The following is a 27,513-nucleotide window of genomic DNA, read 5'->3' on the forward strand; positions in this document are numbered from 1 at the left end:
ACTTGATTATTAGTCTGGAGTCGGCTTAGAGATGGATTTCTACCGGAAAATGATGGTCGGAATATGGATTTTGACATAAACACTATCGCGGACAGTTAACTGACCCATTCCGATCAGAAAGGTTGTGTGCAGATGAGTTTACCATTATCTCAATACGTACCGCGCCTTCATCGTTAATCATGAAACATAGAAATGTTACAAGTCAAGAACGAGACGAGGATCACTCGATCGAGCGGCAACCCGATCGGATAGCCATCCGATCGAACAGCCACCCGATCGGGTGACACTAGCCTCATGACCTTTCAACACTTAGAAACATTTTTTAGAAAGTTGGAACTTTGGGAATCTCGATCAAGTGACAACCCGATCGGATAGCCATCCGATCGAGCAGCCACCCGGTCAAGGTAACTAAAGCTCTTAATCAGCAAACTTGACACTTGGGTCGGGTGACCACCGATTGGACAGCCATCCGATCGGAAAAGCCACTCGTTCCCCACTTACACTAAGTCACCCGATCGACTGGCAATCCGATCGGACAGCCATCCGATCCGGTGACTGTTCTGATACTTTGCGCAATCTCGTTATTCTGCCCGACTCTTATCTGTTGTAATATAATTAGGCTAATTCTAAAAGAGCTCCCTTTGATCCAATAACAGTCTACACTGTTAAGCAATCAGTGTGAGTATACTCGATCCCTTTTTGTTTTAAACTTTGGGATGTAACATGTATTCTATAAGCTATGATACTTGAAACTTTTGAACCTAAACTCTATCCTACGTGTATGTGAAACTTGTGATTCTTGATTCTTGATTCTTTGTGCTATGTGACGTTTAATCCAGAGTGTGTAGTTCCGCCTTATCAATAGTAGCGCTATAGGAGATGCACCTCTCCCATTATTCTCGAGGGGTATTGTTAGGAGGATTCTAGTTTACCATGAGTCTTGGGTAAACACTAAAGCATCGGGATGCTTGGGCTATCACTGCGTGGACTGCGACACTAGCACGGCTGAAACTATTTTGTTACATTTACATATGGTCATATGGATATGAGTTGTTTTAACCTATTATGCTATTATTCAAACTTGTATACTCGCCAATACTTTGTATTGATATTTTAATACATGTTGCAGGCTGATAGGATGCTATGGGATCTAATTGAATCAAGCTAGGATGATGCCTAGAAACGTCACGTAGCTAATCTAGAAACTTTGAGACAATATTTGCTGATGTAATTTGATACTTATTGTGATGGTTGTATGGTTTAGACAATGCATGAAATCAATTTAATTTCTATCAAAATATTTAGGTGGTGTTTGTTTTTTCAAATGCAAAAGGTCTGCAGTCTGCGGACCACATCTGCAAATGTCTGCACGAGAAGAGGTGGACCGAATGTCTGTGAAGTGTAACAAAAAGAGTGTTTGTTTTTTTTTCCCAATCTCTTCTCCCAAAATCAACATTTTCCCCCAAATCTTCTCCACATATTCTTTCTAATGATATCAAGTGGGTATGACTCCAGATCAATCGATGATATCTGTTCGTCTTCATCTGGGTCAGAGGATGAGGATGAATGCATATTCTCATGTACAGGATCCATTCCAATATCCCGGTCAGATGTTTTAAACACTTTTGTTCAAATACTAAAAAATCCAAACTTAAATATATGCAGTCTCTTCCTCTTATCCTAATTTCGAGCCCTAGCTACAAATTTGAGGATCCTTCCTTACCAATCATAAACTCCAAAACAACAACACAAAAGTCAAATTGAAAAGATGGAATGGTGGGTCTCGAAGTGATGGGTTGGTGATATACTATTATAAAGTTTGAATCTTTAATTAGATTGGTTGGTGTTTGGGGAAAATGAAGAAATGTAAACTGGGTAATTACGGTTTAGGATTGTGCGTGGAGAGATTAGGAGAGAGGGGTGGAAAGATGGTTGGAAGAGGTGGGAAGACATTGGACCATGTCTTCGTGGAGAAGAGGACGCGCAGAGGTTTGAAGACATTTTTTAATGAAATGTCTTCTAAAAAACAAACGGCCTGTAGAGCTAAACGTCTGGGCGTGGTCTGCGCGATGCAGACATAAGAGGTCAGAAGAGGTTTTTCTGAAAAAACAAACACCCCCTTAGTGTTATGGAATCTCCTGAGCAATCTTAACGCTTAGTGCTCGCACCTCGATGTTTCCGCCATCGGTTGGGGTGTGACAGCACAAATCGTCGTCGGCTACTACAGCGACCGCTGCGGTGTGGCGATTTGGACAGAGAATGGAGACTGGAAGTGGTGGCAAGCGACTGAAGTGGTGGTGGTGAGGAGATTAGGTGGTGGTCGGCGGCTCGAGTGGTGATGGCAGGCAACGGGAGTGGTGGTGAGGAGATTAGGTTTTAGGGTTTTTAGAGAGTTTTGAGAGTGTGTGTATTTGTGAGTGTTTGGTTTATATATATATATATATATAGGGTAAGGTTCATGCGAGAACCACCTTTATTGCGAGAACCGCGAGAACCAATGTGAACACAAGCTAAAATAGCTAAAAAAACCTAAAAAAACCCTAAAAAAACCTAACCCCCACCCCCCCACCCCCCAAAAACCTAAACCCCCCACCCCCCCCCCCAAAAAAAACCTAACCCCCCCCCCAAGCTAAATGCTAAAAACTAAAACCCTCAAAAAACCTAAAAAAAAACCTAACCCCCACCCCCCACCCCCCAAAAACCTAAACCCCCCACCCCTCCCCCCCCCCCCCCAAAAAAAAAAAACCTAACCCCCCCCCCCAAGCTAAATGCTAAAAACTAAAACCCTCAAAAAACCTAAAAAAAACCTAACCCCCCCCCCCCCCAAAAACCTAAACCCCCCACCCCCACCCCCCAAAAACCTAAACCCCCCCCCCCCCCCACCCCAAGCTAAAATGCTAAAAACTAAACCCCCAAAAAACCTAAAAAATCAAAACAAAATCTAAAAAAAATCTAAAATTTTTTTTTTTATTTTTTTACTATTTTTTATGTTCAAATCGCTACTTTTTGTAGCCAAAAATCTAAAAATTTTTTTTTTATTTTTTTACTATATATATTGCTTTTCCTTTTTACAAATATATATTTTTAAGTAAAACATATAAAATTACAAATCACTCTCACAGGAATAGACTTAACTTAAAATTTTAACCTAGTTAGTGCCAAATGACGAAAGGTGTAACGGGTATTCCAAATAAAGGATTGTGAGTGTAATTATTGAAGTTAAAGGGTACCCATTGCAATCCGATACAAACATAAAGGACGAAAAATGTAATTATGTAAAGTGGATGAAGAGTGGTTTTCTCAGTTAAATGAGAGTGAAATGACAAAATAATCCTTATTCTAAAAATATTATTAAAAGTTTAAGTGGGGCCCCCTCTATTATTGAATTTCCACCCCCACCTTTTTCTTCTTCTTCTTAGGAAACCAACGATGGCGCTGGCAACAAACCTCAACCATTTTCTGCCTCCACGTCGCCTCCCACCCACCACCACCAGAAAACCCATCGAAACTAGTTCATATTATTCTCTAGTTAACACCCATCCCCTATCTCGAATGAATGAAGGATAGAGAGTTTTATAATCTATTTGACGAAAGTGTACAGCGTGCGCACAATCGTGTGTGGGCACGTACAATCTTTCTTGTTCTTTTGACGATCTTGTTTGCTTTTGTTTTTTTATAAATCATGCTCAATTTTCCCGAGGCAGCGCATGATCGGTGTCTTCAATTTTGCCCAGTAATTACGTCGACAAGATCTAACACTAGCAGTGCTGAGGTGATTTTGGTCGGACACGATCGTGCAAAGGGGAGGTAAGATTGTGTGTGATTAGGGAATTGTTCAAAATGGCTCGTGTATGTGTTGACATGATGGTGCTAGACTGTTGGTGATCGGGCATGATCGTGCATTGTGGGACACAAGATTGTGCCATATCTAGCAGTTTGGCAGATCTCGTCAATTTTGCTCCAAAGGCCTTCGTTTCCCCTGTGTCGCAGCCTGGACTACTATTTTCACAAATAATTCAAATGAGTTCCAAAATCGATGAAAAACAGAGTTTTCGCACAAACGGGGGTAGGTTTGACGTTAAAAGATGTATATTTTTTATACATCACCTACGGTGCCAAAAAGATAATCTATTGTGAATACAACTCTAGTTTCAACAAAAATTATAATAGAAACCATAAAAACAAAAAATAATGCCGATACCAAAGTTTTTCGGGTGGTATTCGTTCTGTTCATCATGGTAAAGAACAAAAACAATCAATTATATTTTATGCTGTCGATTTTGAACAGAATATTCATTGAAACGTATATAAAAACAAATTATATTCGAATTTGAAATTGTATAAAACATTACATTGTATTATTAAAATAACGAAGAGGGTAAACAACGTCAAATTAGGGGAAAAAACTAAATGTAAGGTAGATTTGATAACATGCATGTTTGTTCTTTGATTACTTGTACATCACTATACAGCTCGGTTTTAAAGTAATATATATCGAGATGTAAATAAAAATAGACATTTCAAAACAGCAAGGCTATGTGATATGGATTGGCGCCCCATCCACCTCAGCCAAAAACAAGCAATAGCGCCCCCCCCCCCCACCATTTCCCCAGGCGTTATTGAACATATGCAAGCACAAGGCTTTTGGGTGGGCCATGTTGAAAAGTGACAGTTGAAAGATCATATTTAAAAAAATCAATCTTTTTTATTTTCCATATATATTAACACAAACACACACACCCACTTATTTGTTTACCCCAACTCACTCTTCATTCTCTACTCTCAAAATCCTCTCTATTGAGTTTTAAAATGGAATGACGTTGGATCGAGCAAAAGGATATTGCTTTGGCCACAAGTTGGGTGGATGCCGTCGAGCTAGGGATGAATTCAGATTCGCATTAATTTTGGAATACAGTTAAGTCCACATTCCATCAACATGTGGGTATAAATCTTTGTCATAGTAATGCAATATTTAGAAGGTTTTTGCTTCTACGAGCAAAGGGTACAAAATTCGAGATGTGTTATATCAATGCGTTAAACCACAAAGAGGGTTTACTTGAGGATGAAGCGATTGTTGCGACCCCTAACGAGTACCAAATACGGCACAACACTCAGTTTTCTAACGTTGCGTCTTGGAAAATTTTGTGAAACACGCTTGTAGAATTTTGAGAACAATGTGTTGTCGTTTTTATTTAAATTTCGTGCCTTTAGTTTTAATATTTTAAATTTCAGTTTTTTATGTTTTATTGCAACACACCATGTATTTTGTATTTGATATGTTGTGTTATATAATTTTTTTAAGATGGTAATTTATTTTTTACTTTATTTTTTACAATAACACAAAAAAATAAAAATAAAAATAAATGATTGAGTAATGATTAGAGGGGCTTTATTCCATTGCTTATGTATTATTGGAAAAGGTAATGGAGCCCTATGTTGAGGTGGCGCTGAGGTGGTGCAATAGAACCCCCTAAGAGCTCCATTGCATACCATACAGCCTAAGACTGGATGAAGTGAGGCTTGAAAAGGGGCGTGGGAATCCCATCTACCCCCGGAACACCACCCCGTGGTAGGGCTTAAAGGTGGCGTGGGGAATTGGGCTTGAGGATTCTGACCAGCGTGGGGGCAAAGGTGAAGGCGATATGGCGATGTGTGGTTGGGTTTTGAGATTATAGTGGTTGGCAAAGACTTTAAATTAAAAAAAAGTTTTTTATAAAAGTAACTTTAATCATTTTCTATATAAATCAAACCATATTCAACCATTTTTCCCAGTTCTCTTCTACCTCATTTCAAAATTTATACAAATTCTTCTACTTTTATAAAAAAGAAAATGTATCCCACAACCGTTCCTTTGACCCCCCGTATGGCCAACCGAAACACCGAATCCTAGCCCGCCTCAAAACCGTACTCTACAAATTCCGGGTAACTCACCCGACATAGTGGCGTACGTGAATCTTTGAGCGAGGTTGTTTTATCCGCAATATCCTTTTGACCAACAACACCCTATATTACCGTCTTAATTCCACTACCAAAGATCTCTCACCAACAACCCGTTCCTAACGGACCCTACACCCGACTCTGTGCAGGAAACCCAACCGCAAGATATTGTGAACCGTCGGCTCGAAAAGAGAAGCCATCAGAAGAATATTGAGGAGGGAAGGCCCAAGTCGGTGACCAAATTGCAGTAAAACGGACATCCGATGAAGAAGTGGTTTTAACATAATCTTGGATACATGTATCGGAGAACCCATTATCGATATTTATATTTTATTTTCTAAAGTATATATATATAGAGTTTCTTAGTGTTATATATATATATATATATATATATATATATATATATATTTTCTAGTATGTCGTTTTTTAAATAGGTACAAATCAACACCAAAACGATTATTGGGATCGGATAAACGATCTTTTTCACGAAACGCTTAAATGAAAGTTCTATCGGAAGAATGAATATCTCTCGTCAAAGCAGCATGAAATAAATATTGCCATCACCTTCTTTAAGGTTACTACCAAAACATCAAGAACACCCCAAAAAGCGGTGAAACCGAAGCTGATTTCCTGGCGAGAGCTTTTACTACATATCAAGAAAAAATGAAAGGCATGTTACAATTTATTCATTGTTGAGAAGTGGCGAGGTACTCTAGCAAATGGGCGAGTGTACCGCTTGCGAGCGAATCCTCAAAAAGGATGAAAACAAGGTCGTCAACTTGTTTAGAGTCTCGTAACGAGTATGATCTAAACTTAAGTAATGAGTATGATCTAAACTTAAGTGACGTTGAAAACGGACCCACTGTGACGTAAGCGACTTTGTAGCTTACTGTACGGGTCAACTTAGGGGGTAAGCGAAGGATTGGTGGGATAACCTCAAGAAAGAACAAGGGGTTGAGGTGACAAGGAACATGACATGGGATGAGTTTAAGGCGCCATTCTTTAAACATCATAGCCCTAAAGCTATCATCAACAAGATCAAGGAGGAGTTCCTCCAGTTGAGACAAAAGGGTGAAACAATCGACAAGATTACGAGAATATTCCTTGATAAGCTAAGGTTTTGTGACGAGCTGGTGCAGACTGAAGAGCAACAGATATATTATTATTATTATTATTATTATTATTATTATTATTATTATTATTATTATTATTATTATTATATATTGAGTGCCGAATACCGGGAGTTTATGACTCCCTCAAAGTATGAAACTCTCACTGAAATCATTAACACCGCTCGTGAACGAGAGATAGAATTGAAGAAGCAAGTGGAGAGAGGAGAAAGGAGGGCATTGGATGCAAATCCAAGCCCCACGAAGAAATCAAGGATGACGGAATCCCCAAAGAAAACGAATGTGAAAGGGGGATTGCCTAGTTACAAGAGATGTGGCAAGGCTTATAAAGGCGAATGTTATTCCAAAGATAAACCTTGTGTTATATGCGGGAAAACGGGGCATGCGACTTCAATTTACCCCCGAAAGGTGTCGGTTTGTTATAAATGTTACCAACCGGGCCACAAGAAATTAGATTGTCTAGAATTGGTAGGAAAGAAGGAAGTAACCGACACGAAAACGGAAACTCCAAGATCAAAGGCCAGATCCTTTCATCTAACTGCGGCAGAAGCCAAGATTGAACCTGATGTGGTTTCAGGTATATTGGCCATAAATTCTATTCCCACACGTATTTTATTTGATATGGGTGCGAATAAATCTTTTGTTTCACATGGATTTATTCGACATCCTTCATTTGTGTTAACAAAGTTACCTATGCCTTTAGAAGTAGAAATAGGTAATAACAAGAGTTTTATTGTTTGTGCTATGTGTCGGGATTGCAAATTGAGTATTGATGATAAAGAATACTCAGTAGATTTGATACCTATGTCGATGGGGGAATTCCAAGTGGTCGTCGGGATGGATTGGTTGTCTTGACATCACGCTAAAGTCATATGCTTCCGTAAGGAGATAAAACTAACATCTCCGAGCGGAAAGCATGTTACTATTTATGGGGAAAAGAGTGGTAATCCCATAGTGTGCTCGATGATGGAAGCCCATAAACTCATTCAACATGGGTGTAAGGCGTATTTGATTTACACATGTGATTCGGAGAAAGAATCGCCGAAGATTGGGGACGTACTGATGGTACGAGAGTTTGACAACGTATTTCCGAAGGATTTACCGGGAATACCGCCTGAACGTGAAGTGGAGTTCGGAATCGAATTGGTTCCGGGTGCAAAGCCGGTAGCTAAGGCGCCGTATAGGCTTGTACCATCGAAGCTTCAAGAATTAAAGTCGCAAATACAAGATTTACTCGATAAAGGGTTTATACAGTCGAGCGTTTCCCCGTGGGGTGCACCGGTATTATTCGTAAAGAAGAAAGACGGGAGTATGCGTATGTGTATCGATTACCGGGAGTTAAATAAACTTACGGTGAAGAATCGATACCCACTCCCGAGAATCAATGAACTGTTTGACCAACTACAAGGCGCGAGTTGGTTCTCAAAAATTGATTTGAGGTCGGGATATCATCAATTGAAGGTCAAAGAAGAAGATGTACCGAAGACAGCTGGTGTGGGTTAGGTGTGATAAGATTTTATTAATATTTTAAGCACATTTTACGCATTAGTCAAGTTTTAAATTTATAAAACACGATATTATACTAACACTAAACATACACTTGGGCAAGTGCACCCATCGTGAGCGTAGTATAGTGTTGGTAAGATACCGAGGTCGTCCAAGGACACAAGAGCTTTTAGTACCGGTTTATCCTCAATGTCTAATCAATCTAAATTTTTGAGAAAAGTTTGAAACATAAAAATAAAACTAAAAATGAAAAGATAAATAAAATAAAAACAAATAGACAAGATAGAATCACTTGGATCCAACTCGTCTTTAATGTATCCTTTGATGATTTTCGCACTTTCGGACTTTTTAAGAGATTATCTTAGTTATAGTAGTAGGCCCCTCTTTTGAAGGTGACGTTACCCTCAACCCAGTGGTTTGAGTCAGTAGGGATACAATCCCAAAAGGTCGAAATATTGAAAGACAATTAAGTAAGTTATTAATGCGAAAAGTGGTAGGCCCCTCTTTTGAAGGTGACGTTACCCTCAGCTAAGTGGTTTGAGTCAGCAAGGATACAATCCCAAGAAGCCGGTTTAAAGTATTAATAGTAGTTTACATATGAGGGATTCAAGCTATTCGCACCCCCGCTATCCAATACCAGTAAGTATTGAAGGAGGTCCTAGTAACCTTGAACCAGGTCCTCGCAGGATCTATACACTAAATGAGACAAGAAGTTTACCAAACCATTCCCCAAACCCCGATCAGGCAGTCAACGTGCCTTTATATAGATCGTAAAGACACGAATGATGACATCTTTTACTTTATATAGACAGTAAAGTAACTCAAGACACCACGAGAAAATGATAAGAAAAATTCACCTTTAACATAAGAAACTAGTTATTAAGGTCATTAATATAAACCCAAATAAAAAGTGCCTAAAGATTAAAAATCAAAAGTAATACATAAAAGACTTGTCTTCACCAAGTGATGTAAGAGGCTTAACCAAACATGGCCTTTGATTGGCAAGAACCCTTACAATCAATCTTGGATCCCGAGACTACTACATAGTCTAAAGATGGATGATGGATGATGGTGGTGGGTGTTGGTGTTGTAGTGGTGGTGGTGGAGTGGTGGCAAAGTGGGAGAGTAGTGGTTTGCCAAGGGATACCTTTCAAGTGAACCAACCACCCCTATTTATAGCCTGAACAGAGTTCTGGCCACGGCCCCTTGTCCAGCGGGCATGCCTCGTGCCCAGCATCTTCTCTTCCTTCATTTATTGCAAGTGTCAGCAGAGCGCCCCACATGACCCCGTGTCTCCTGGGCACGGCCCCGTGGTCAACTCTTTGTTGTACTATCAAGATTCTGCGTATCTTTGCGTTGACCACGCCCCGTGTTGAGCTGGGCACGCCCCCGTGGTGGGCGTGGAAGCTTCTACAGGTTTGTCTTTTGTGCAAGCTCCTGACCACGCTCCATGCCCAGCTGGGCACGGCCCCGTGGTCAGGCTCTGTTTGTTTTTGCTTTGTGAGATGCTGCCGAGGGGTCGGGATGTCACGTTTATTCCTTCTTTTGGTATTTATATTGGTTTTGGCTACTTATTTGCTCCTTTTGTTCTTTTAAGCTCGTTTGGTCCTGTAAATTCAAAAGGAAGAAAGAAACACGCTTTTTCCAACATTACTACTAAAAAAGGTTTACTTTTATGCATCATTTGATGTAATTTATATGTTGGATTTTACATACATCAAATACCCCCACACTTGAATCTTTGTTGTCCTCAAGCAAAAGTCTTTAATATGTGGCTTACACACCCAAATGGAAGAGGTAGAGGAGAAGTTTTGGGCTTATCTTGAGTGTCGGGAATCCAAGATCTTTATTAAGTTTTTATTTTTATTTTATTTACAATCCTATTCGTTATGATTTATTTAGAACATTTTATAAGAAAAATTATTTATTTGGGCGTAACATGCCTCTTTAAAATTCCATTTATATACAAGTTCACATACCTCATGGGAGATCACTCAACACTCGGCCGATTTGTGTATTTTTGTGAAACACTCGAGATCAGTCATGGAACTTACTTCTACCATATGCTTGCCAAGCGATCAATCCTCCTCCTTTTTAACTATAAACCTTTGTAAATATCAAGAGGACTTGGGGAAGGGTTAGGCTTGGGCTAAGGGTAGGTGGTTTTTGGTTAGTGTTTAGTAAAAATGGCGAAAAGCTTAAAAAGCGTCGGTCGTCGTAAAACTTTTATTTTTGTGACTTTTATTCAAACTAAGAATATTCAAACAAGATTTCTTTGAGGAACTTGTTTGTTTATTGCAAGACTTTCATTTTTTTATGTGTCACAAGATAACCGAGTTTTTTACTAAAACAAAAGGGGTTTGAAAAGAAAAAGGTTTTGGTGGGTAATGGGTGTTTGTTTTGTGGGTTTTGAAATGAAAAGGTTTAGGCTCAAAGGGGTTAACTAGGGGGATTTTGGGTAGGTGATAAAAAATGAAAAATAATGGTTTTGAAAGGAAAAGGGGTTAGTCCTAATGTCTCTATCATTTACTTACTTGGGTTCAAGTTGGTAAGGACCGGAATGTATCGTCTTGGCAAGTTCTAGAGTCGTAAGAACCAAGTGGCTATTCACACAAGAAACGAAAAATCAGCATTTAGTTTAAAGATATATGCATGTATGCTCAATAAAGACTCAAAACTCACTTGTTGTGGGAATGGGTTTATAATGTGATCAAGTATATATAATCAAATTTTAATTAGATTTGTCATGCCTTTTCATAATTTTCTTATTTGGTTCTTTTTATCACGATGCTATCGGTTGTAAATTTGTAAAAATATAACCTTTTTAGAACTTGTTATTCCCAAATTAAATCAAGACAAGTAAAAAACAATTTTTTTTTGAAAAAAATCGGGGTGATTAGCGGTTCCAATAGAGTTTTGTGTAATGCTTGTTATTAGGACTTGCAAGATTCAAGGTATTAGCATCCCCCCACACCTAAATTACCCATTGTCCTCAATGTATCCCAAAAATAAGTTTTTAGGTTGATTCAAATGTATAAAAGGTGTTGAAAAACAAGATTTTCTGTTATTGGGCGTCAGGCCACGACCCCGTGTGGTCCGGGCACGGCCCCGTGGTCAGATTGCCAGTATCAAAATTTAACAGAAGGCTGGCCACGGGGCATGCTCAGCGAGCACGGCCCATGGCCAGTTACCTGAACTGGGACTTTTTTCTGCAGAGCATGGGCACGAGACGTGTTGGGATGAGCACGGCTCCGTGCTACACTTGCTGTAATGCTGGAAAAGTTGTGTGGTTTTAACGTCCCTTTGGCAATTTCCATCTTCCCTCGTTTGTTAAACCATTATAACATCATCCAAACACCACATAATAACTTAAACCATCCTTCATTAAGACTGCAAGATACATAGTTCCTAGAAATTAAAATTAAAAAGTCCTAAAAATGAAAAACTACAAATGTCCTAAGATAGATAGTCATAAAATGCAGGAAATTTAAATCACGATGAAGTTCTACCCTAGATGTTTACATGATAAGGATGATAAAAACCGAAAATGATTTTCCGGTGTCTAAGGGCTTTTAGAACTCCAAACCGGAGGATACCCCTCAAATGTCATTGAGCCATTCCTCAATCTCCCTAGGGAGAAAGAAGGCGGGCTCATTTTCCACAACATCTTGTGGAGGAGGTGCAACGACCACCGGAACTCCATTTAACACGGCTAGAGGAGGTTTCGGAGGAAGGTCATTCCATCCGGTTGGGATAATGATTTCCGGCACGAGATTCCAACTCCCTTGCGTGATGATTGGCACCATGGGAGGTATGGCAAGAATATTCAACCTTTGGTGCAAAAGGTTGACTTCTTGGAGGCAACTCTCTAATCCCACCGTCAAATGATTAATACGGTCAATGAGGGCTTCTTCCATGGATGTCATCTCATCAATGGATTCTCGTAAGGCATACACATAGTTGACCAAGGAGGCTTCCATTGATGGTCTTCTCCCCCTTCGATTGTTTCTCGAGTGTGCTGAAGATGTTCCACTGTTTTCGCTCGACATTCTAAGAAAAATCCTTTAGAGATCAGAAGCTTTCTAGGGCTTGCGGGTTATTACCAGAGATTCATTCAAGATTTCTCCAAGATTGCTTCGCCATTAACCAAGTTAACCCGCAAGGATGAGAAATTCAACTGGGGTGTTGAACAAGAAAGGGCATTTCAAACACTCAAAGAAAAATTGACCCATGCCCCGGTATTAACTTTACCAGATGGCGCAGATGATATGGTAGTATATTCCGATGCATCACATTTAGGTCTTGGGCGTGTCTTGATGCAACGAGGCAAGGTTATTGCCTACGCCTCGAGACAATTAAAGGTCCATGAAAAGAAATACCCTACGCACGACCTTGAATTGGCGGCAGTGGTATTCGCCTTAAAAATCTGGAGGCACTACTCTTATGGGGTGAAGTGCACAATATTTACTGACCACAAGAGCCTGAAATACTTCTTTGATAAAAAAGAATTAAATATGAGGCAGAGGCGTTCGCTAGAGACGGTGAAAGATTATGATTGTGAAATACACTACCATCCGGGAAAAGCCAATGTAGTGGCGGATGCGTTAAGTCGAAAGGAAGAATACTCTCCTATTCGAGTGTGCTCAATGCAATTAATGGTGACCTCGAGTTTACTTGAACGAATCCGAGAGGCACAAGTCAAAGCAATAAAAGAAGAGAACCGGAAGAAAGAACGAATAATAGGCCGGCTAAAAGATTTGATGGATGGCAATCACGGGTTGAAAACCCGTTTCGGTAGAACATGGGTTCCAAACACATGTGGTGTTAAAAAGCTTCTTCTTGATGAAGCTCATAAATCACGCTATTCCATTCATCCGGGAGCTACCAAGATGTATCGTGACTTGAAACAAAACTATTGGTGCCCCGGAATGAAAAGAGATATAACCAAGTATGTTGAAAAATGCTTAACTTGTTTACAAGTAAAAGCAGAACACCAAAATCCTTACGATAAACTGCAACCGTTAGACATTTCGGTGTGGAAATGGGAACATATCGCCATGGATCTATTAACCAAGCTACCGAGAACAACTCGAGGTTTCGACGCCATTTGGGTAGCCGTAGATAGACTGATGAAGAGCACTCACTTTATTCCGATTCGTGATACATATACATCTGAGAAGATGTCAGAGGTATATACGAATGAAATCGTAGCACGCCACGGAGCGCCGGTATCCATCGTGTCTGATAGAGATACACGGTTTACTTCAAACTTTTGGCGTGATTTTCAGGAACAAATGGGTACTAAGTTGTTTATTAGTACCGCATACCATCCTCAAACAGACGGGCAAAGTGAAAGAACGATTCAAACACTAGAAGACATGCTACGGGTATGTATCATTGATTTTGGCGGTAGCTGGGATGTTTATCTACCACTTGTTGAATTTTCGTATAATAACAGTTACTATTCAAGCATTGGAATGACTCTATACGAAATGCTTTATGGTAGAAAATGTCGAACCCCGGTGTGTTGGGGTGAAGTGGGTACTCGTGAACTTGCCCACATAGATGTAGTCAGAACCACTAATGAGAAAATTGATGCGGTTCGAGCTCATTTGAAAGTGGCCCAAGACCGACAGCAATCGTATGCGGATAAAAGACGAAGACCAATCGAGTTTCAGATTGGTGATAGGGTCATGCTCAAAGTATCTCCGTGGAAAGGGATCATTCGATTCAGAAAAAAGAGGGAAGTTGAGCCCAAGATTTATTGGACCATTTAAAATCATTGAACGGGTAGGTAAAGTAGCCTACCGACTGGAACTACCGGAGGAGTTGAGCGGTATACATAGCACGTTTCATGTTTCTCACCTCCGAAAGTGTTTGGCTGATAAAACAACTTACATCCGCTATGATGATATTGAAGTGGATGACAAACGTGGTAAGACCCGTCACAATTCTTGATCGAAAGGTCAAAAACTTAAGGAATAAAGAAATTGACCAAGTGAAGGTCAAATGGGAACATCGGAAGGGACCAGACACTACTTGGGAGTCTGAAGAAGAGATGAGACGCCTCTACCCTTCCTTATTTGGTACGTATTTCGGTTTCGAGGACAAAACCCTCTTTAAGGGGGCGGACTTGTAACACCCCAAAAATATTAGAAATTTATATAAATTATGTTATATATATATAAACATATGTTGGTCATAACCAAGAATAATGTAACTAGGAATAACTAACCTAGTTGATAATATATTGGCAGATAATAAAGAAACATGAATAAATACACCTTTTAAATAACCTTTGAAGTGGAGGGGCTAAAATTGACAAAGGTGAAACTAAGTTTATTAAAAATGAAATTTTGACACCAAAAAAAACACACATGTGTGTGTTCCTGGTCGATCAAAACACAGAGCCAAGATGGAGCTCCTCTCAAACCCTAAACTCACAAAAATTCATCAAAATCAAAGAGGAATCGAGCTAAAAATCGGTGCTTTAACTAATTTCGTGATCACCCAAGTTGGGAGATCACAAGGTATGTTGAATTTTGATATTTGATGATATTTTGAATTTGTGATAAACATTCACAAACGAAATTCTAGTGTGAATGTTGAATGTTATAGTGAAATTGACATGAGTACAAGTCTAGGAACAAACCCTAGATGAGAATTTGGTGATTTAGTGCCATAAACTAGTGATTGAATAGCTAATCATGTATGTGCTAGATGAGTTTTATGATGATATGATGAACACGTGAGTTATGGTTGTAAATTTGTGAAATTTGATGTTATGATGCAAGTTCTAGATGTTGTTTATGTACATTAGACATAAAGGCTTGAATATGATGTTAAAACATGATTAATAGTTAATCATGAACTTAAACAATGTTTGAAAAAAAATCTCGCCCACAAGATGCTCGTTAAAATGCCTAAGTGAATCTTGAAATGTTGAAAACGTAAAAGAATCACATAATTGACTAAATTGGTAATTTTGTGTGATAAGTCGTAAAATGAGTTCTAAAGATAAAGTTGATTGAACTCTATAGGCAAATCGGGTGAAGTGTTAAGTGGTCAAGTTGGAACGGACGCGCGTTTGAAGGATAAGCTATAAGGTACGTGACTTGTTAGTTTCGTTACATTCCTATAGATGAGTCTGGCCATTGATATGTGTAATATAATGATATAGCGAATTTGGATGTGTTTGGTATGTTAATGAAGTGATGGATTTCACTTAACAACTAAACGGGTCAAAATAAGAAAATAGTAAATTGGCGGTTTGTAAGTGAATTATATGTCATGCAAACAAACCTTAAACTTGATGGGTAAGCCGAGTAACGGAAACGCTAAATTTGATTATGAACTTTAGAATGGGTAGAAAACTTAGAGAATTAAGGTTTCTTTAAGTTACTAATGGTAAAACTTACGCTTGATTAAAATATGTCAAGCGAAATGTTAATGCGTACGTAAACCATGTAGTGGGTGCGAATACGCTAGTTCTAATAAGCCCGGGGAGTAGGGTAAAATGGTCAAGGATTAACCTTTACCATAAGATGTGAAAAAGATGTTAAACGTAAACGGGTCGAATAATTTTATAATGTATTTGTAAGCCGATAGCTTATAAATCAAGATTGTTGCTAACCCGACGAGTTAATACGTAGGTATATGTTTTATGGTCGTTTAGAAACAAGTTTCATGAAAAACGGATAAGAATTGCGAAAGTTATGAGTGATTGAGTAAAATATGGCAATGCCGGGCAAAATGCAGCACCAACAAGGAACTTTCTGTGAAAAAATAGGCTGTCGCGCCCCGCGGCCGGCAACACTCTTTGCCGTCGCACCCCGCCACGCGCTGTCGCGCCCCGCAAAAAGCCAAAGCCAAACTTGTCGCGGCTCGAGACAGGCTTCGGAGCTGGCAAATGTGTTGATTTTGTTTATTTTGTCTCACGAACTTGTTTAAATATGTTATAACACTCTCATAACTAACGTTTATGATGGTTTTGATTATAGGTGGACACTATAAACTTTTGGATGAAAATCAAGCATCGTTGAAGAACCGAACACACACCTAATCGAAGCTTCTGCGTCTATGTTTGTTTATTTTGATGTTATGACTTACGTAAACACTTAAAAGTATATTTTGGATGTTTTAAAACTTAGGTGATCATCGTTATTGTTGATGTTTTTGTAAACTGGCATTTTTATATAAAAATGCAAACATTATATGATGAAGTAAATTATAAATTTAGTATGGGTCTTACAGGTTTTTAAGTCATACCGGGTTGGGCTCTAAAATGGTTCAACCAGTTGAACCAGGTTGTATTGAGTGGTTGAACCGGGTCACTAGTTAACCCTATAAATTCCATAAAATATAAATTCATCTAAAAAAACAATCAAATCTCAACTAGGATTTATGTAACTGATCATAATTTTATCTAAAAACAACTATTTTTATTGAAAACTCTTAAGCATTTTAAGAATATTTTTATTAGTTATAAACAATATTGCATTGTACAATGTGAGTAACAATTTCAACAATGGTGAAGTATTGGAATAGAAGACACTTGGTTGATTACCGTAAATATGGAAGATCAATATTACCTTAATATAATATTTTATTAAAATTAAGAAATAAAATCTTAAGATAATGGAAACCGGTTCAACGGTTTGAACCAGATTTACCGCTGGTACATAAGACATACCGTTTTTGGATTTTACCGTGCCTTTATCGTATCGGACTCGTGTCCAATATCCGGTATAACCGGACGGTTCATACCGATATTTAAAAACAGTGGTGTCATTACCATCCCCTCCCCTGGTATTTCCCAAATGATTTATCTATGTATCATACGTTTTTAGAAAGTATTTTGTATTTATGGTGGTTTACCCTAATATAATAAAGGGAAAACTTCACATAATAGTAACCAAGTTTCCTTACCGTTCTAATAAAATCACTTTATCTTTTTTTGTCACTTTAAAGTCACTCAACTTTGATTTCTTGTTCTAATCTTGCGTAATTACCAGGTTGTCAGGTTGCCGTATTTTATTTTAATTTTGATTATTTATTTTAGTTTTATAATTTACCTTTGGGGAATTGGCCTGTAATAATCTCACCTAGACCTTATTGGCCATTAATAATCTCACCTCAGAATATTCCCCCCACCAGTCCTACCTTTCACCTATTTTTCCTACAATGGTCCCCCGTTAAGAAAACCTTAACGGAGTTAAGTTTTTTTCCAAATTACAAACAAATTTTTAGGGCTTTTGATCAGAACGACGATACGAGTCCATTGATGTAAAACTTACTTTGAAATGGTGCTCCAAGTGACTTGATTTTTGTTAATTGGAAATTTAAACACCCGAGTTGAAGCGCCATTTTCATCGTTTGGAGCACTGTTTCGAGGCAAGTTTTACATCAATGGACTCGTATCATCGTTCTGATCAAAACCCTAAAAATCTGTTTATAATTTGGAAAAAAAACTTAACTTCGTTAAGTTTTTTTAACGGGGGACCATTGTAAGGAAAAATAGGTGAAAGGCGGGACTAGTGGGGGGAATATTCTGAGGTGGGATTATTAATGGCCAATAAGGTCTAGGTGGGATTATTACAGACCAATTCTCATTTACCTTTTAATGAAAAAGAAAAACGTAAATTTCACCATCATCATCATCCTCGTCTTCTATAGAATGTCTACCAATCCCGCCGAATCTTCAGATCTTCCTACTTCCGCTGATACTCCGACGACTATTCCCGACAAAGCATATCCCGTCGGCCTCCACCTCATCGCCAATCCACTTTCCCGTCTTGGTATTGCTTCCACACAAATTGATTTCACAGCCATAGATTCCGATGAAGAATCAAACTTTCCGATCTACGGCTTAACCCTTTGAAATGCTTCTTGAGGACCACATTTAGTTTTCTAAATCCCTTATGAAGCTTCGGTAACCTTCTGACCATAAACCGAGCGTTATCCTACCATGAACCAACTCTCCAACGAATTCGTTAGGGAGGAGTTGGAACGTAGAGAAGACACGCAGTAGGTCTCGTGAAGAGGTGCCTAAACGCAGACGCTTCTAATTGGCAGTGATATCTTATAACCGGAGATACAGGTTGGAACGTAGAGAAGACACGCAGGTACTTGTTTTTTTTATGTATGTTTTTTGTTTCTGCTATGTAATGTTATGTTTTGGCTTTGGTTTTTGCTATTTTTATTTAAAATGGTAAAAAAGGTAATTACAAAAATCCACATAACAATAAAAATTAAAATAAATAGCCGTGGTAACCTGGTTACCTGCAAATTATGCAAGATTAAAACATCAAATTAAACTTAAATGATTTTAAACTGACAAAAAATAGTTTGAGTGACTTTAATGAATGGTAAAATTGTGAAACTTGGTTTGCAAGTTACCCCTATAATGAAAACCCTATTTTATCTTCTTTAAAACCCTTGGAATATATTCTCCACTACGCCACCCCTCACAACAACCTAAGCATAATCTTCATACTTCTCCCCACTGAATCATCAGAATCGTTCAACACCACTTCTTCTCCTCCGCTATACGATCCCTTATTGAGAGGTAGGCATCTTAAATTACTGATTTTTTTTTATTAAAATCTTATATCTTGGCCATAAAAAATCTCTGGGTTTTGTAAACCCTGATCAGTTCATAGAAAACAGTTGTGTCAATTTAACTATGGTTGCGGGTGTGAATTTGAATATATAATTAGGTTTTTTTATGTTTCTAAGCATCTTTTGAGTTTTGGTTTTGGAGTTTTAATTGGTGATGTACCACTGATATTGTGGCCTCTGTGTGTGTTCATGTGAATGCATCTTTTTTCGGATAATACCCATCCTAACCCATTACCCAACCGCCCATTGGCGAAGCTTAAGCAGGGCAGGAGGGGGCTGCCGACCCCCGAACTTTTCGCTAAGTAGTGGAGAGTATGTAGTTTTCGTATAGAAATTTTTGGGTATATAGGTTTTCGACCCCCGGTTTTATAGAAATTTTTAGGTCCGATGACTTCCGCTCCCTGGTCGGAATATCAGACTTCGCCACTGCAACCGCCACCCCACCCCTGGTTGTTCTACACCAGATTGTTGCTCTTCGTTCATTCAGTTCGTTTTCGTAAGCTTTTTGTCCATTACAGGAAACAGTTGTTGTTGTTTAAGGGTTAGGGATGTATTTGCGTTTTTTTTATTTATCTGTTATGTTAAAATTAGGGTTTGTTTACTTACGTGGAGTTAGGGTTTATACACGAGCTCGTTAGCTTTGTGTTAATTATATCCATGCGTGATTGATAATACAATAGTTATATTGGAATGGATTTGAGTTTAAATTCGTTTTTAGTAGAATTGTTTGATAGGTATCTCCTTGTTGTTTTTACTGATTGTTTTACTAGCTAGTTGTGTTCTTTTGTTAACGCTTTAAAAGTTATATTTTATTTTCATTTTATTAGAAAGCAAGAAAGAAAGAGGAAGCATGTTGGACATTAATCTATTTCGGGAGGAAAAGGGGGGAAATCCGGAAATTGTACGCGAATCTCAGCGTCGTCGTGGTAAAAGTGTAGAAATTGTCGATGAAATTATTAAACTTGACAAAGAGTTGCGACAACGTGAGTTTTTTTTTTTTTTACTTTTATCTTGTTGATTGTTTTTTTTTTTTTTTGGTTATATGTGAATCTGGAATAAGATTGACAATTATTTGATTCTTTTTTATGCTTTGATTTATAGGTCAATTCGAGGTGGAGCAGTTGCGAAAAGACTTTAACAGGATTAACAAAGAAGTGGCTAAACTTAGGATTGTAAGCATAGTTGTCAATAGCGATCGTAGCTATCGCTATAGCGCGCTACGTAGCGTATTTGTCTAGTGTCGCTATTAGGGTTGTAGCGATGGATAGCGAGAATAGCGAAACTTTTTATTTTATTTTTGTTTTTTTTAATATAAATGGCAATTAAATTAGTTATAAAATAGCTGCATTTTAGGTTTTTGTTAAATATACATGTAAAATAGCATATATACCAGGGCATTTTGATATAATATACATATAAAAAATTTTTAAAAAATATATCTAGTGTATCGCTATCTATAAAATAGCCGCCCCGCTATTCGCTATGTAGCATATAGGTACCTTATCGCTATTTATCGCTATTCGCCATTAACAACTATGATTGTAAGTTTTATTGATCCTTTCAAATGTTAATATGATCATAAATATATAATTTCTAGTTGCCAAAAACGAAAGCTAAATTGCAAAATGTATTCTTTTGAAGTCTGGCGGAGACGCGAGTTCGCTAATAAAAAGCACAGAGGAAAACAAGGATTCAACCGCAAAGAAGCAAGCGGAGGTTCAGGAGGCCCGTACAGCATTATATTCAAAACTAGAGACAGTTGGAAATCTTGTGCATGATTCGGTTCCCGTTAGCAATGATGAGGTTGACATTATTTTTAATAATTTCTTTATATCATTATATGTTCATACCGATCGTTATCTCCTATCCCTTATGCATTTTGTACATGGTGGTTGTATTACAAATTACAATATTACCCTTTTATTACCGATGACAAATCTAGGCGGACAATGCTGTTGTCCGGACCTGGGGAGAGAGAAGAGAAGAGACAAATCTGAAAAATCACGTTGAGCTTGTGGAACTTCTCGGTATCGCGGATCTGAAAAAAGGTATTACGATGATTTTGACTCGATAAAGTCTTTTTGTGGGTTATTAATTATATTTTAATGTTTCTAATTATGAATCATAAGTTGGGCTGCCAACAAACCAAACGAACACGAACGAGGCCGTGTTCGTTCGTTAAGGAAATAATGTGTTCACGAACTGTTCATGAACACTTACCGAACTAGATTTGATGTCCATGTTCATTCATCAAGGAAATGAACTTGTTCGTGTTCGTTCGTTAATTTTAGGTAACGAACACAAAGGAATGTTCATGAACACAATTGAACATAAAGAAACACAAACATGCGTTCATGAACAAAGACGAACACAAACGAACATATGTTAAAAGGTATGTTATACACAATACACTAAGATTTATTAAATATTGAATTAGCGTGAATTTTTAAGTATATAAATAAGAAATAGAAATTAAAAAACCCTAATGAACTATCAAACACAACCGAACATAAACGAACTTGTTACCGAACGGTCACGAACATAAGTGTGCGAACGCGGTCTCTGTTCATGTTCGCTCATTTATTAAACGAACACAAACAAAATTCCCGTTTTCGGTTCATTTGCAGCCCTACCATAAGTCTGTGCTATTTTTGATTCTCACTTGACCATCTGTTTTGCCTGTTCATAGTAGAGGTCGCAAAATTGGTGGGTCAGTGGTTGGGTAATGGGTCAAAGAGGTTTTGGGTCAAAAGGAGTAACTTTTTAATTGAAGTCAAAATGGTTTAGGTTGGATTGACCGGTCAACTTTCTTTTTTTTTCCTTTGAATTTTTAAATAGTTCATTTATCAGTTATGATTAAAAACTATAACATAGTAAACTTATGGATAAGAAATTTAAGAGGTTTCAAGTATTCAAATACACTTTAGGGTATTTTTTGATGATTTGATATATAAAATTTTCACCCACATGGGCCAAAATTGCAACCCCCACTTTATAGCGCCACATATATACATTTTGTTATCTTGCAAATATTATTAACTTTATAATTTTCTTCACTGAGTTTGCTGTATTCCGGCAACTTGTAAAACAGTGGTGTAGCTAATGCTTCTTGATTTTTGAAATCCAGGTGCTAATGTTGCTGGTGGCAGAGGTTATTATTTGAAAGGAGACGGTGTGCGTTTAAATCAAGCTCTTATAAATTTCGGTCTTGACTTTTTGGAGAAAAGGAAATACACAGCACTGCAGACACCATTCTTTATGAGGAAAGATATAATGGGAAAATGTGCTCAGTTAGCACAATTTGATGAAGAACTTTACAAGGTAACTAACTTGCTTGTAGATTTTGTGAAAATTATTTAAGTTATACAAACTCATTACAGTTAGGGGTGTTAATCGTGTCAGGTTGACGGTTGGCGGGTTGAAATGTTCAACCCGAACCCGACCCATATTATTATTCAGGTCAAATATTTAACCCCAAGTCGCACACATGTAAATGCGGGTCAATCCGAACCCGACCCGTTTAATCCGTATTTTTAAATGAGTCGTACAAGTTGACGATTTATAAGCATCCATAGCATGTTTAATGCTGAGTATGAGTGTGACAAGTAAATAATATAATGTGTCAAAACTAACATTATTATGACTAACCATGTAAAAAAGAAACGGAAATAACAAAAACAAAAATATATATATTTTTTCTAGATAGTTAAACAGGTTAACGGGTCTATCCGAACCCGACCAGTTTTTAATACGGGTCAACCCGAACCCGGCCCGTTTTTTAAACTTCTAAATAGTTAAACTGGTTAACGGGTCAACCCAAACCGACCCGTTTTTTTAATGGGTCGTGTTAGTCGACCCAAATCTGTTATTTCATGTCGGTTCGGGGGTCGTGTCAAGAATTGTCGCCCCTGATTACAACAGAATTATATGTATACTTCATATAATTCAAGATGAAGTTTGCAGTCATTGTTCTTGATACAATCTTTATAAAGCAAGTTTACTTTTATTGTTTGTGTTAATCATAGGATTTTAAATTGTTTGTGAGAGACGCATAATCACTTAATTCTGCAGCAGACTTAAGTAATTAATATTGTTTTTTTTAATTTAATTATAGGTAACAGGCGAGGGAGATGACAAGTATCTGATTGCAACTGCTGAACAACCGTTATGTGCTTACCATATAGATGATTGGATTCATCCAAATGAGCTACCATTAAGGTTTAGTTGATACATTTAATAGAAAAAATAACCGGTTTAATCATAAGACCATTTTCATTGTCTGCATCAAAACATCAAAAGGTGTAAAATTTTGGTACTACGCTATTCATCACACCATTTACACCAAGTTCCGTGTAAAAATATTATATATCACACCCTATTTTCATAATTTACGTATTAAACGTCCAACATAAAAAGCAAAGGTTAATTTTTTATGATATATTTATGTTTAAACAATTTCATAGAGATCTTTAAATGAGTACCATATTGGATATTAACTTTAAGTTATATTACTACTCATTAATTGTTGTAAGTTAGTTAATTAATTATCTTTTACTCAAATAATCAAGGATAGACTTCAAATATTTTTGACATTTTTATATAAAATTTCTATCTGAAATAAATCAGTTTATAAATCTTCTTGGCAAACAAAAACTATGTAATTTTGAATAAACGGGTGCAGAAAAATTGTTACATTTTTGGTGCATTCACTAAAATGATGTAAATGTTTGGTGCGGCGTGTGCACACACATACATAGTTACATACATACGTACATATAAATTTCACGTGTATTCTCTTTTCGGTTGTGTAATGTTGGAAAATTTCTCAGATATGCTGGATATTCGTCGTGCTTTCGTAAGGAAGCTGGCTCACACGGGAGAGACACTCTCGGCATTTTCCGTGTTCATCAGTTTGAGAAGGTTGAACAGTTTTGCTTGACCAAACCAAGTGGCAATGATTCTTGGGAAATGCATGAAGAGATGATTAAAAACTCTGAGGAGTTTTATCAGATGGTAATTGTTTGTTAAATACATTATATGCTTCTTTATGTGAATTATATGTTTCAATCGTGGTGGCACTTCTTCTAGCTTACGAATTGTGTTCGCGGGTCTGAGGGTTCAACCCGACCTGAATTCGAAAAATTGGACGAACACGACCTGAACCCGAAAATCGTGTCATACATAGGGACCCGAACACAACCTGAATATTCGCGGGTTGACCCGAACACGACCCGGTTCAGCCCGAATTTTTTACTTTTTTTTTCACAAATTAATATATTAAGTTTAAAATTACTAAAAAAACACAATTTTATACAATACAATTACATTTAAATTATAAAATCTTATGTCATTTTCTCTTTTTAAGTTATAATTATGGCATAAAATACACGCCCAATTTAATTTATGACATAAAACTTATTGTAAAAAATATAATATAAATGGGTTAAACGGGTCAACCCACCAACCCGTTTATCTAAACAGGTTCGGGGGTCAACCTGAAACATCTTAGCCGATAATTATTAGATTGTATTTATAGAATTGATTTATATTGTAATTAGATGCTGATTATGCTTCCTAATTTAGTGGTAGGGTTTGTTTGTATTTTTCCCTATTTAAAGGGCATCAATTATCAATGAGAAGTCATTCAGTTTTTCCCTACCTTGCAAACTTTCAAAACTGACCCGGACCCGTTTAGACTAAACCCAAACCCACGAATCTCGTGTTAGGTTCGTGTGTCAGAAATTCACATCCATAACACCAGTGCTGTATTTGTTATATTACAATTCACAATGCTTAGTGGTAGTAGTAAAGATGTATCTGCATGCACCTATAGATAACAGCTATACACTTGCTTTTATGTGTATACGAGGAGTCGAGGACATGCTTTACCATTCAAAACTGATGCATATCAACCAAAGGGCGATCATTTGTGTGATAATTTATGTTTTTTTTTTTAAATTGGTCTTAACTAATGAATTTTTATATTTATGTTTTTTTTTTTAAATTGGTCTTAACTAATGAATTTTTATTATATTTGACAGTTGAAATTGCCGTATCAAGTAGTGTCTATAGTTTCTGGTGCGCTAAACGATGCTGCAGCAAAGAAGTATGACTTGGAAGCATGGTTTCCTGCGTCCAAAACTTACAGAGAACTTGTTTCATGTTCAAATTGCACAGATTATCAGTCTAGAAAATTGGAAATCAGATGTGGACAAAAGAAGGTTTGTTTTTTCAGTATTATCTTATATATGCTTAATTAAAACTAAACTAGCCTTAAATCAGCCTAAAATCTCTAGAAATGATGTTTATGCTGTGCGTCTTGCTTTTTGACTACTATGGGTCAACTCATCACTCAGCCTGCCCATTTTGGTAGCTCTAGTTTTGACCATATTTTAGGTCGTCTTGGTTTTAAAGTGTGCGCATTCTGCGTGAATAATGCGTGATGCGCTGATGAGAGAGCATCACTACAGCTGATGCGTTGCGTTTACATGATGTGAGAATATTGCTTCTAGATCCCAGAATGTGCTCGTCGCAAGGTGCCTCTGATGCACGCAACATTGTTTGTTACATTCTTTTTCCAGATTTTATGAAATGGGTTGGGGTTTTCCAATAATTAATATCTTAGTATGCTTGATTTGAAGCAAAAAGCACAACTCTTATCTTATTACGTCAGATGTTTTTGGTTTTATAAATATTATTTTTGAAAAAAAGTGTAAAATACAAAAGTTCTTTAACTTGCGAAGTGTACACGAATCACAACCACAAAATAACATACGTGATTAGGTTTCCTCATGCGTGATTATGTGCTGTTTTGTTCATGCGTGATTAGGGTTTGAGTTTTATAACATGCGTAATGTACTCGTGTACGCTTCACACGTTAAGGGGCTCTTGTACGTTAACCGGCTCTATAATTCTTTTAGTATCTTTTTATAAAGAGCGCATTACATACGTGACGCGCTCACATCATACATCAGATTTTTGGCCCAAACGCATTGGAGCGCATCACATAATTTAAAACCAATGGTAGCGTTTGGTATACATGAATAGAAGGTTGAATAAAACGTTTGTTTGTGTTATTTGAGCAGTATGACTATCATTTTTTTTTTGTGTAATGGTCTATATATGTAAATACGCTAGTTATTCTTTTTATTAGATTTTGTAGTAACTAGAAGTAAAATCGTAAATGTTATTCAGTATTTATACTTGAATGACTTTTCTATTCATGTATGTCAACCAAACATGATAAGTATTATTGTTATTATTATAAATTTATTTATTTTTATTTCATGTGCAGGGCAATGAACAGGTGAAACAATACTGCCATCTGTTAAACTCTACATTGACCGCAACAGAGAGGACTCTTTGCTGCATTCTCGAAAACTACCAAACGGAAAAAGGTGTTGCAATACCAGAAGTTTTACAGCCATTTATGGGTGGCAAGACTTTCTTGGATTTCCTAAAGAAAATCAAGAAATGAAAATGAAATGCCTAGTCTCCTTTCATTATAAAAGATGCTCGATTCTAACGGGTTTCTTGATGTTACAAGGCGGTTGTAGATATTTCTGTTGGTTATTTTGTTGAAACTGTTTGTTTAAAATTATTATTGCTACTTTTTGTTTTGAATATGATGCATTATGCTCTGAAAGTTTTTTGATCGTTTTTCCCTTTTTCGTCTTGGTGCTTTCATGGTGTGGAAATGTAGTTAAACGCTCGATTCCGATCCAGGGCATGACTCTGCATCTTGTGTCACGTACGCGTTTTCATCTACAAAACACATTTTATTTCAATGAATAGTGCAAAAAATGAGCAGCTTTTGTAACTAGTCATGTAACACACTCAAATTCGTTACTAATGTAGGACGTTTATCAGATTTTGGTCGCTGACTTTTTCTTGTTTTCGCAAATTATACGTCCTGATTTGTGACATATTTTATCTTACATAAATTTGTTATCAAGTGATGGAGAGGGTGAAACCCGAGCTTTAGAGTGTTTAAATATGATGTTTTAGGTATATTTGATGTGTTTACTTGCGTAGAATGAAGTAACTATGAGAGTTTGGTGATTTTCATGTTAAACATGTAATTCAGTGCATTTCCGATGGTTAAAGATGAAGTTGTGAGCATAGGATGGGATATTGCAGCTCGAGGATGGATGTAAAAGCTTGCTCGAGTGATATGAAGGCTCACGAGTGAAAGGAATGTGAATGAGCAAAGTTCAGGGGCTAATTTGGTATTTTTCAGAAGTTGTGTGAAGCCTAGATATGCAAGAAATAAGAAGATTAAAAGTTGAGGGGCCATTCGGTACTTATTTGAAAGTTATGT

At 37.3% G+C, this 27,513-nt stretch overlaps 2 protein-coding genes and 1 long non-coding RNA gene across 4 annotated transcripts; all 3 read left to right on the forward strand.

Moving 5' to 3' along the window:
* The first annotated feature begins 7,184 nt into the window (after window positions 1-7,184).
* On the forward strand, window positions 7,185-7,922 carry LOC110866830. Its single transcript, XM_022115980.1, has one exon. It carries the CDS (start codon window positions 7,185-7,187, stop codon window positions 7,920-7,922), a length of 738 nt encoding a protein of 245 aa, XP_021971672.1.
* Window positions 7,923-14,944: 7,022 nt separating this feature from the next.
* Window positions 14,945-16,811, forward strand: LOC110867284. The gene is made up of 3 exons (XR_002551481.2): window positions 14,945-15,103; window positions 15,614-15,679; window positions 16,574-16,811. It is a non-coding gene; the product is annotated as an uncharacterized LOC110867284 (long non-coding RNA).
* Window positions 16,812-19,001: 2,190 nt separating this feature from the next.
* LOC110868380 (serine--tRNA ligase-like) lies at window positions 19,002-26,858 on the forward strand. Of its 2 annotated transcripts, none has more exons than XM_022117529.2 (10): window positions 19,002-19,140; window positions 20,021-20,176; window positions 20,295-20,365; window positions 20,835-20,996; window positions 21,136-21,241; window positions 22,321-22,514; window positions 23,308-23,411; window positions 24,023-24,206; window positions 25,235-25,414; window positions 26,488-26,858. In XM_022117529.2, the coding sequence occupies exons 2-10, from the start codon at window positions 20,044-20,046 to the stop codon at window positions 26,668-26,670; spliced, it is 1,317 nt and encodes a 438-aa protein (XP_021973221.1). In that variant the 5' UTR covers window positions 19,002-19,140; window positions 20,021-20,043; the 3' UTR covers window positions 26,671-26,858. The 2 variants fall into 2 exon arrangements, with proteins under 2 accessions (XP_021973221.1, XP_035831738.1); XM_035975845.1 differs by having other exon boundaries at window positions 19,016-19,140; window positions 20,029-20,176.
* The last annotated feature ends 655 nt before the right edge of the window (window positions 26,859-27,513 follow it).

Source organism: Helianthus annuus, chromosome 8, assembly GCF_002127325.2.
Source record: "Helianthus annuus cultivar XRQ/B chromosome 8, HanXRQr2.0-SUNRISE, whole genome shotgun sequence".
Classification (NCBI taxonomy): Eukaryota; Viridiplantae; Streptophyta; class Magnoliopsida; order Asterales; family Asteraceae; genus Helianthus; species Helianthus annuus.

Coding starts and splice junctions, on each gene's coding strand:
- LOC110866830 (XM_022115980.1), top strand. CDS start 7,185: ATGACTCCCTCAAAGTATGAAACTCTCACTGAAATCATTAACACCGCT.
- LOC110868380 (XM_022117529.2), top strand. CDS start 20,044: ATGTTGGACATTAATCTATTTCGGGAGGAAAAGGGGGGAAATCCGGAA. Junction 21,242..22,320: donor TATCGCGGATCTGAAAAAAG/GTATTACGATGA, acceptor TTTGAAATCCAG/GTGCTAATGTTGCTGGTGGC. Junction 24,207..25,234: donor CTGAGGAGTTTTATCAGATG/GTAATTGTTTGT, acceptor TATATTTGACAG/TTGAAATTGCCGTATCAAGT.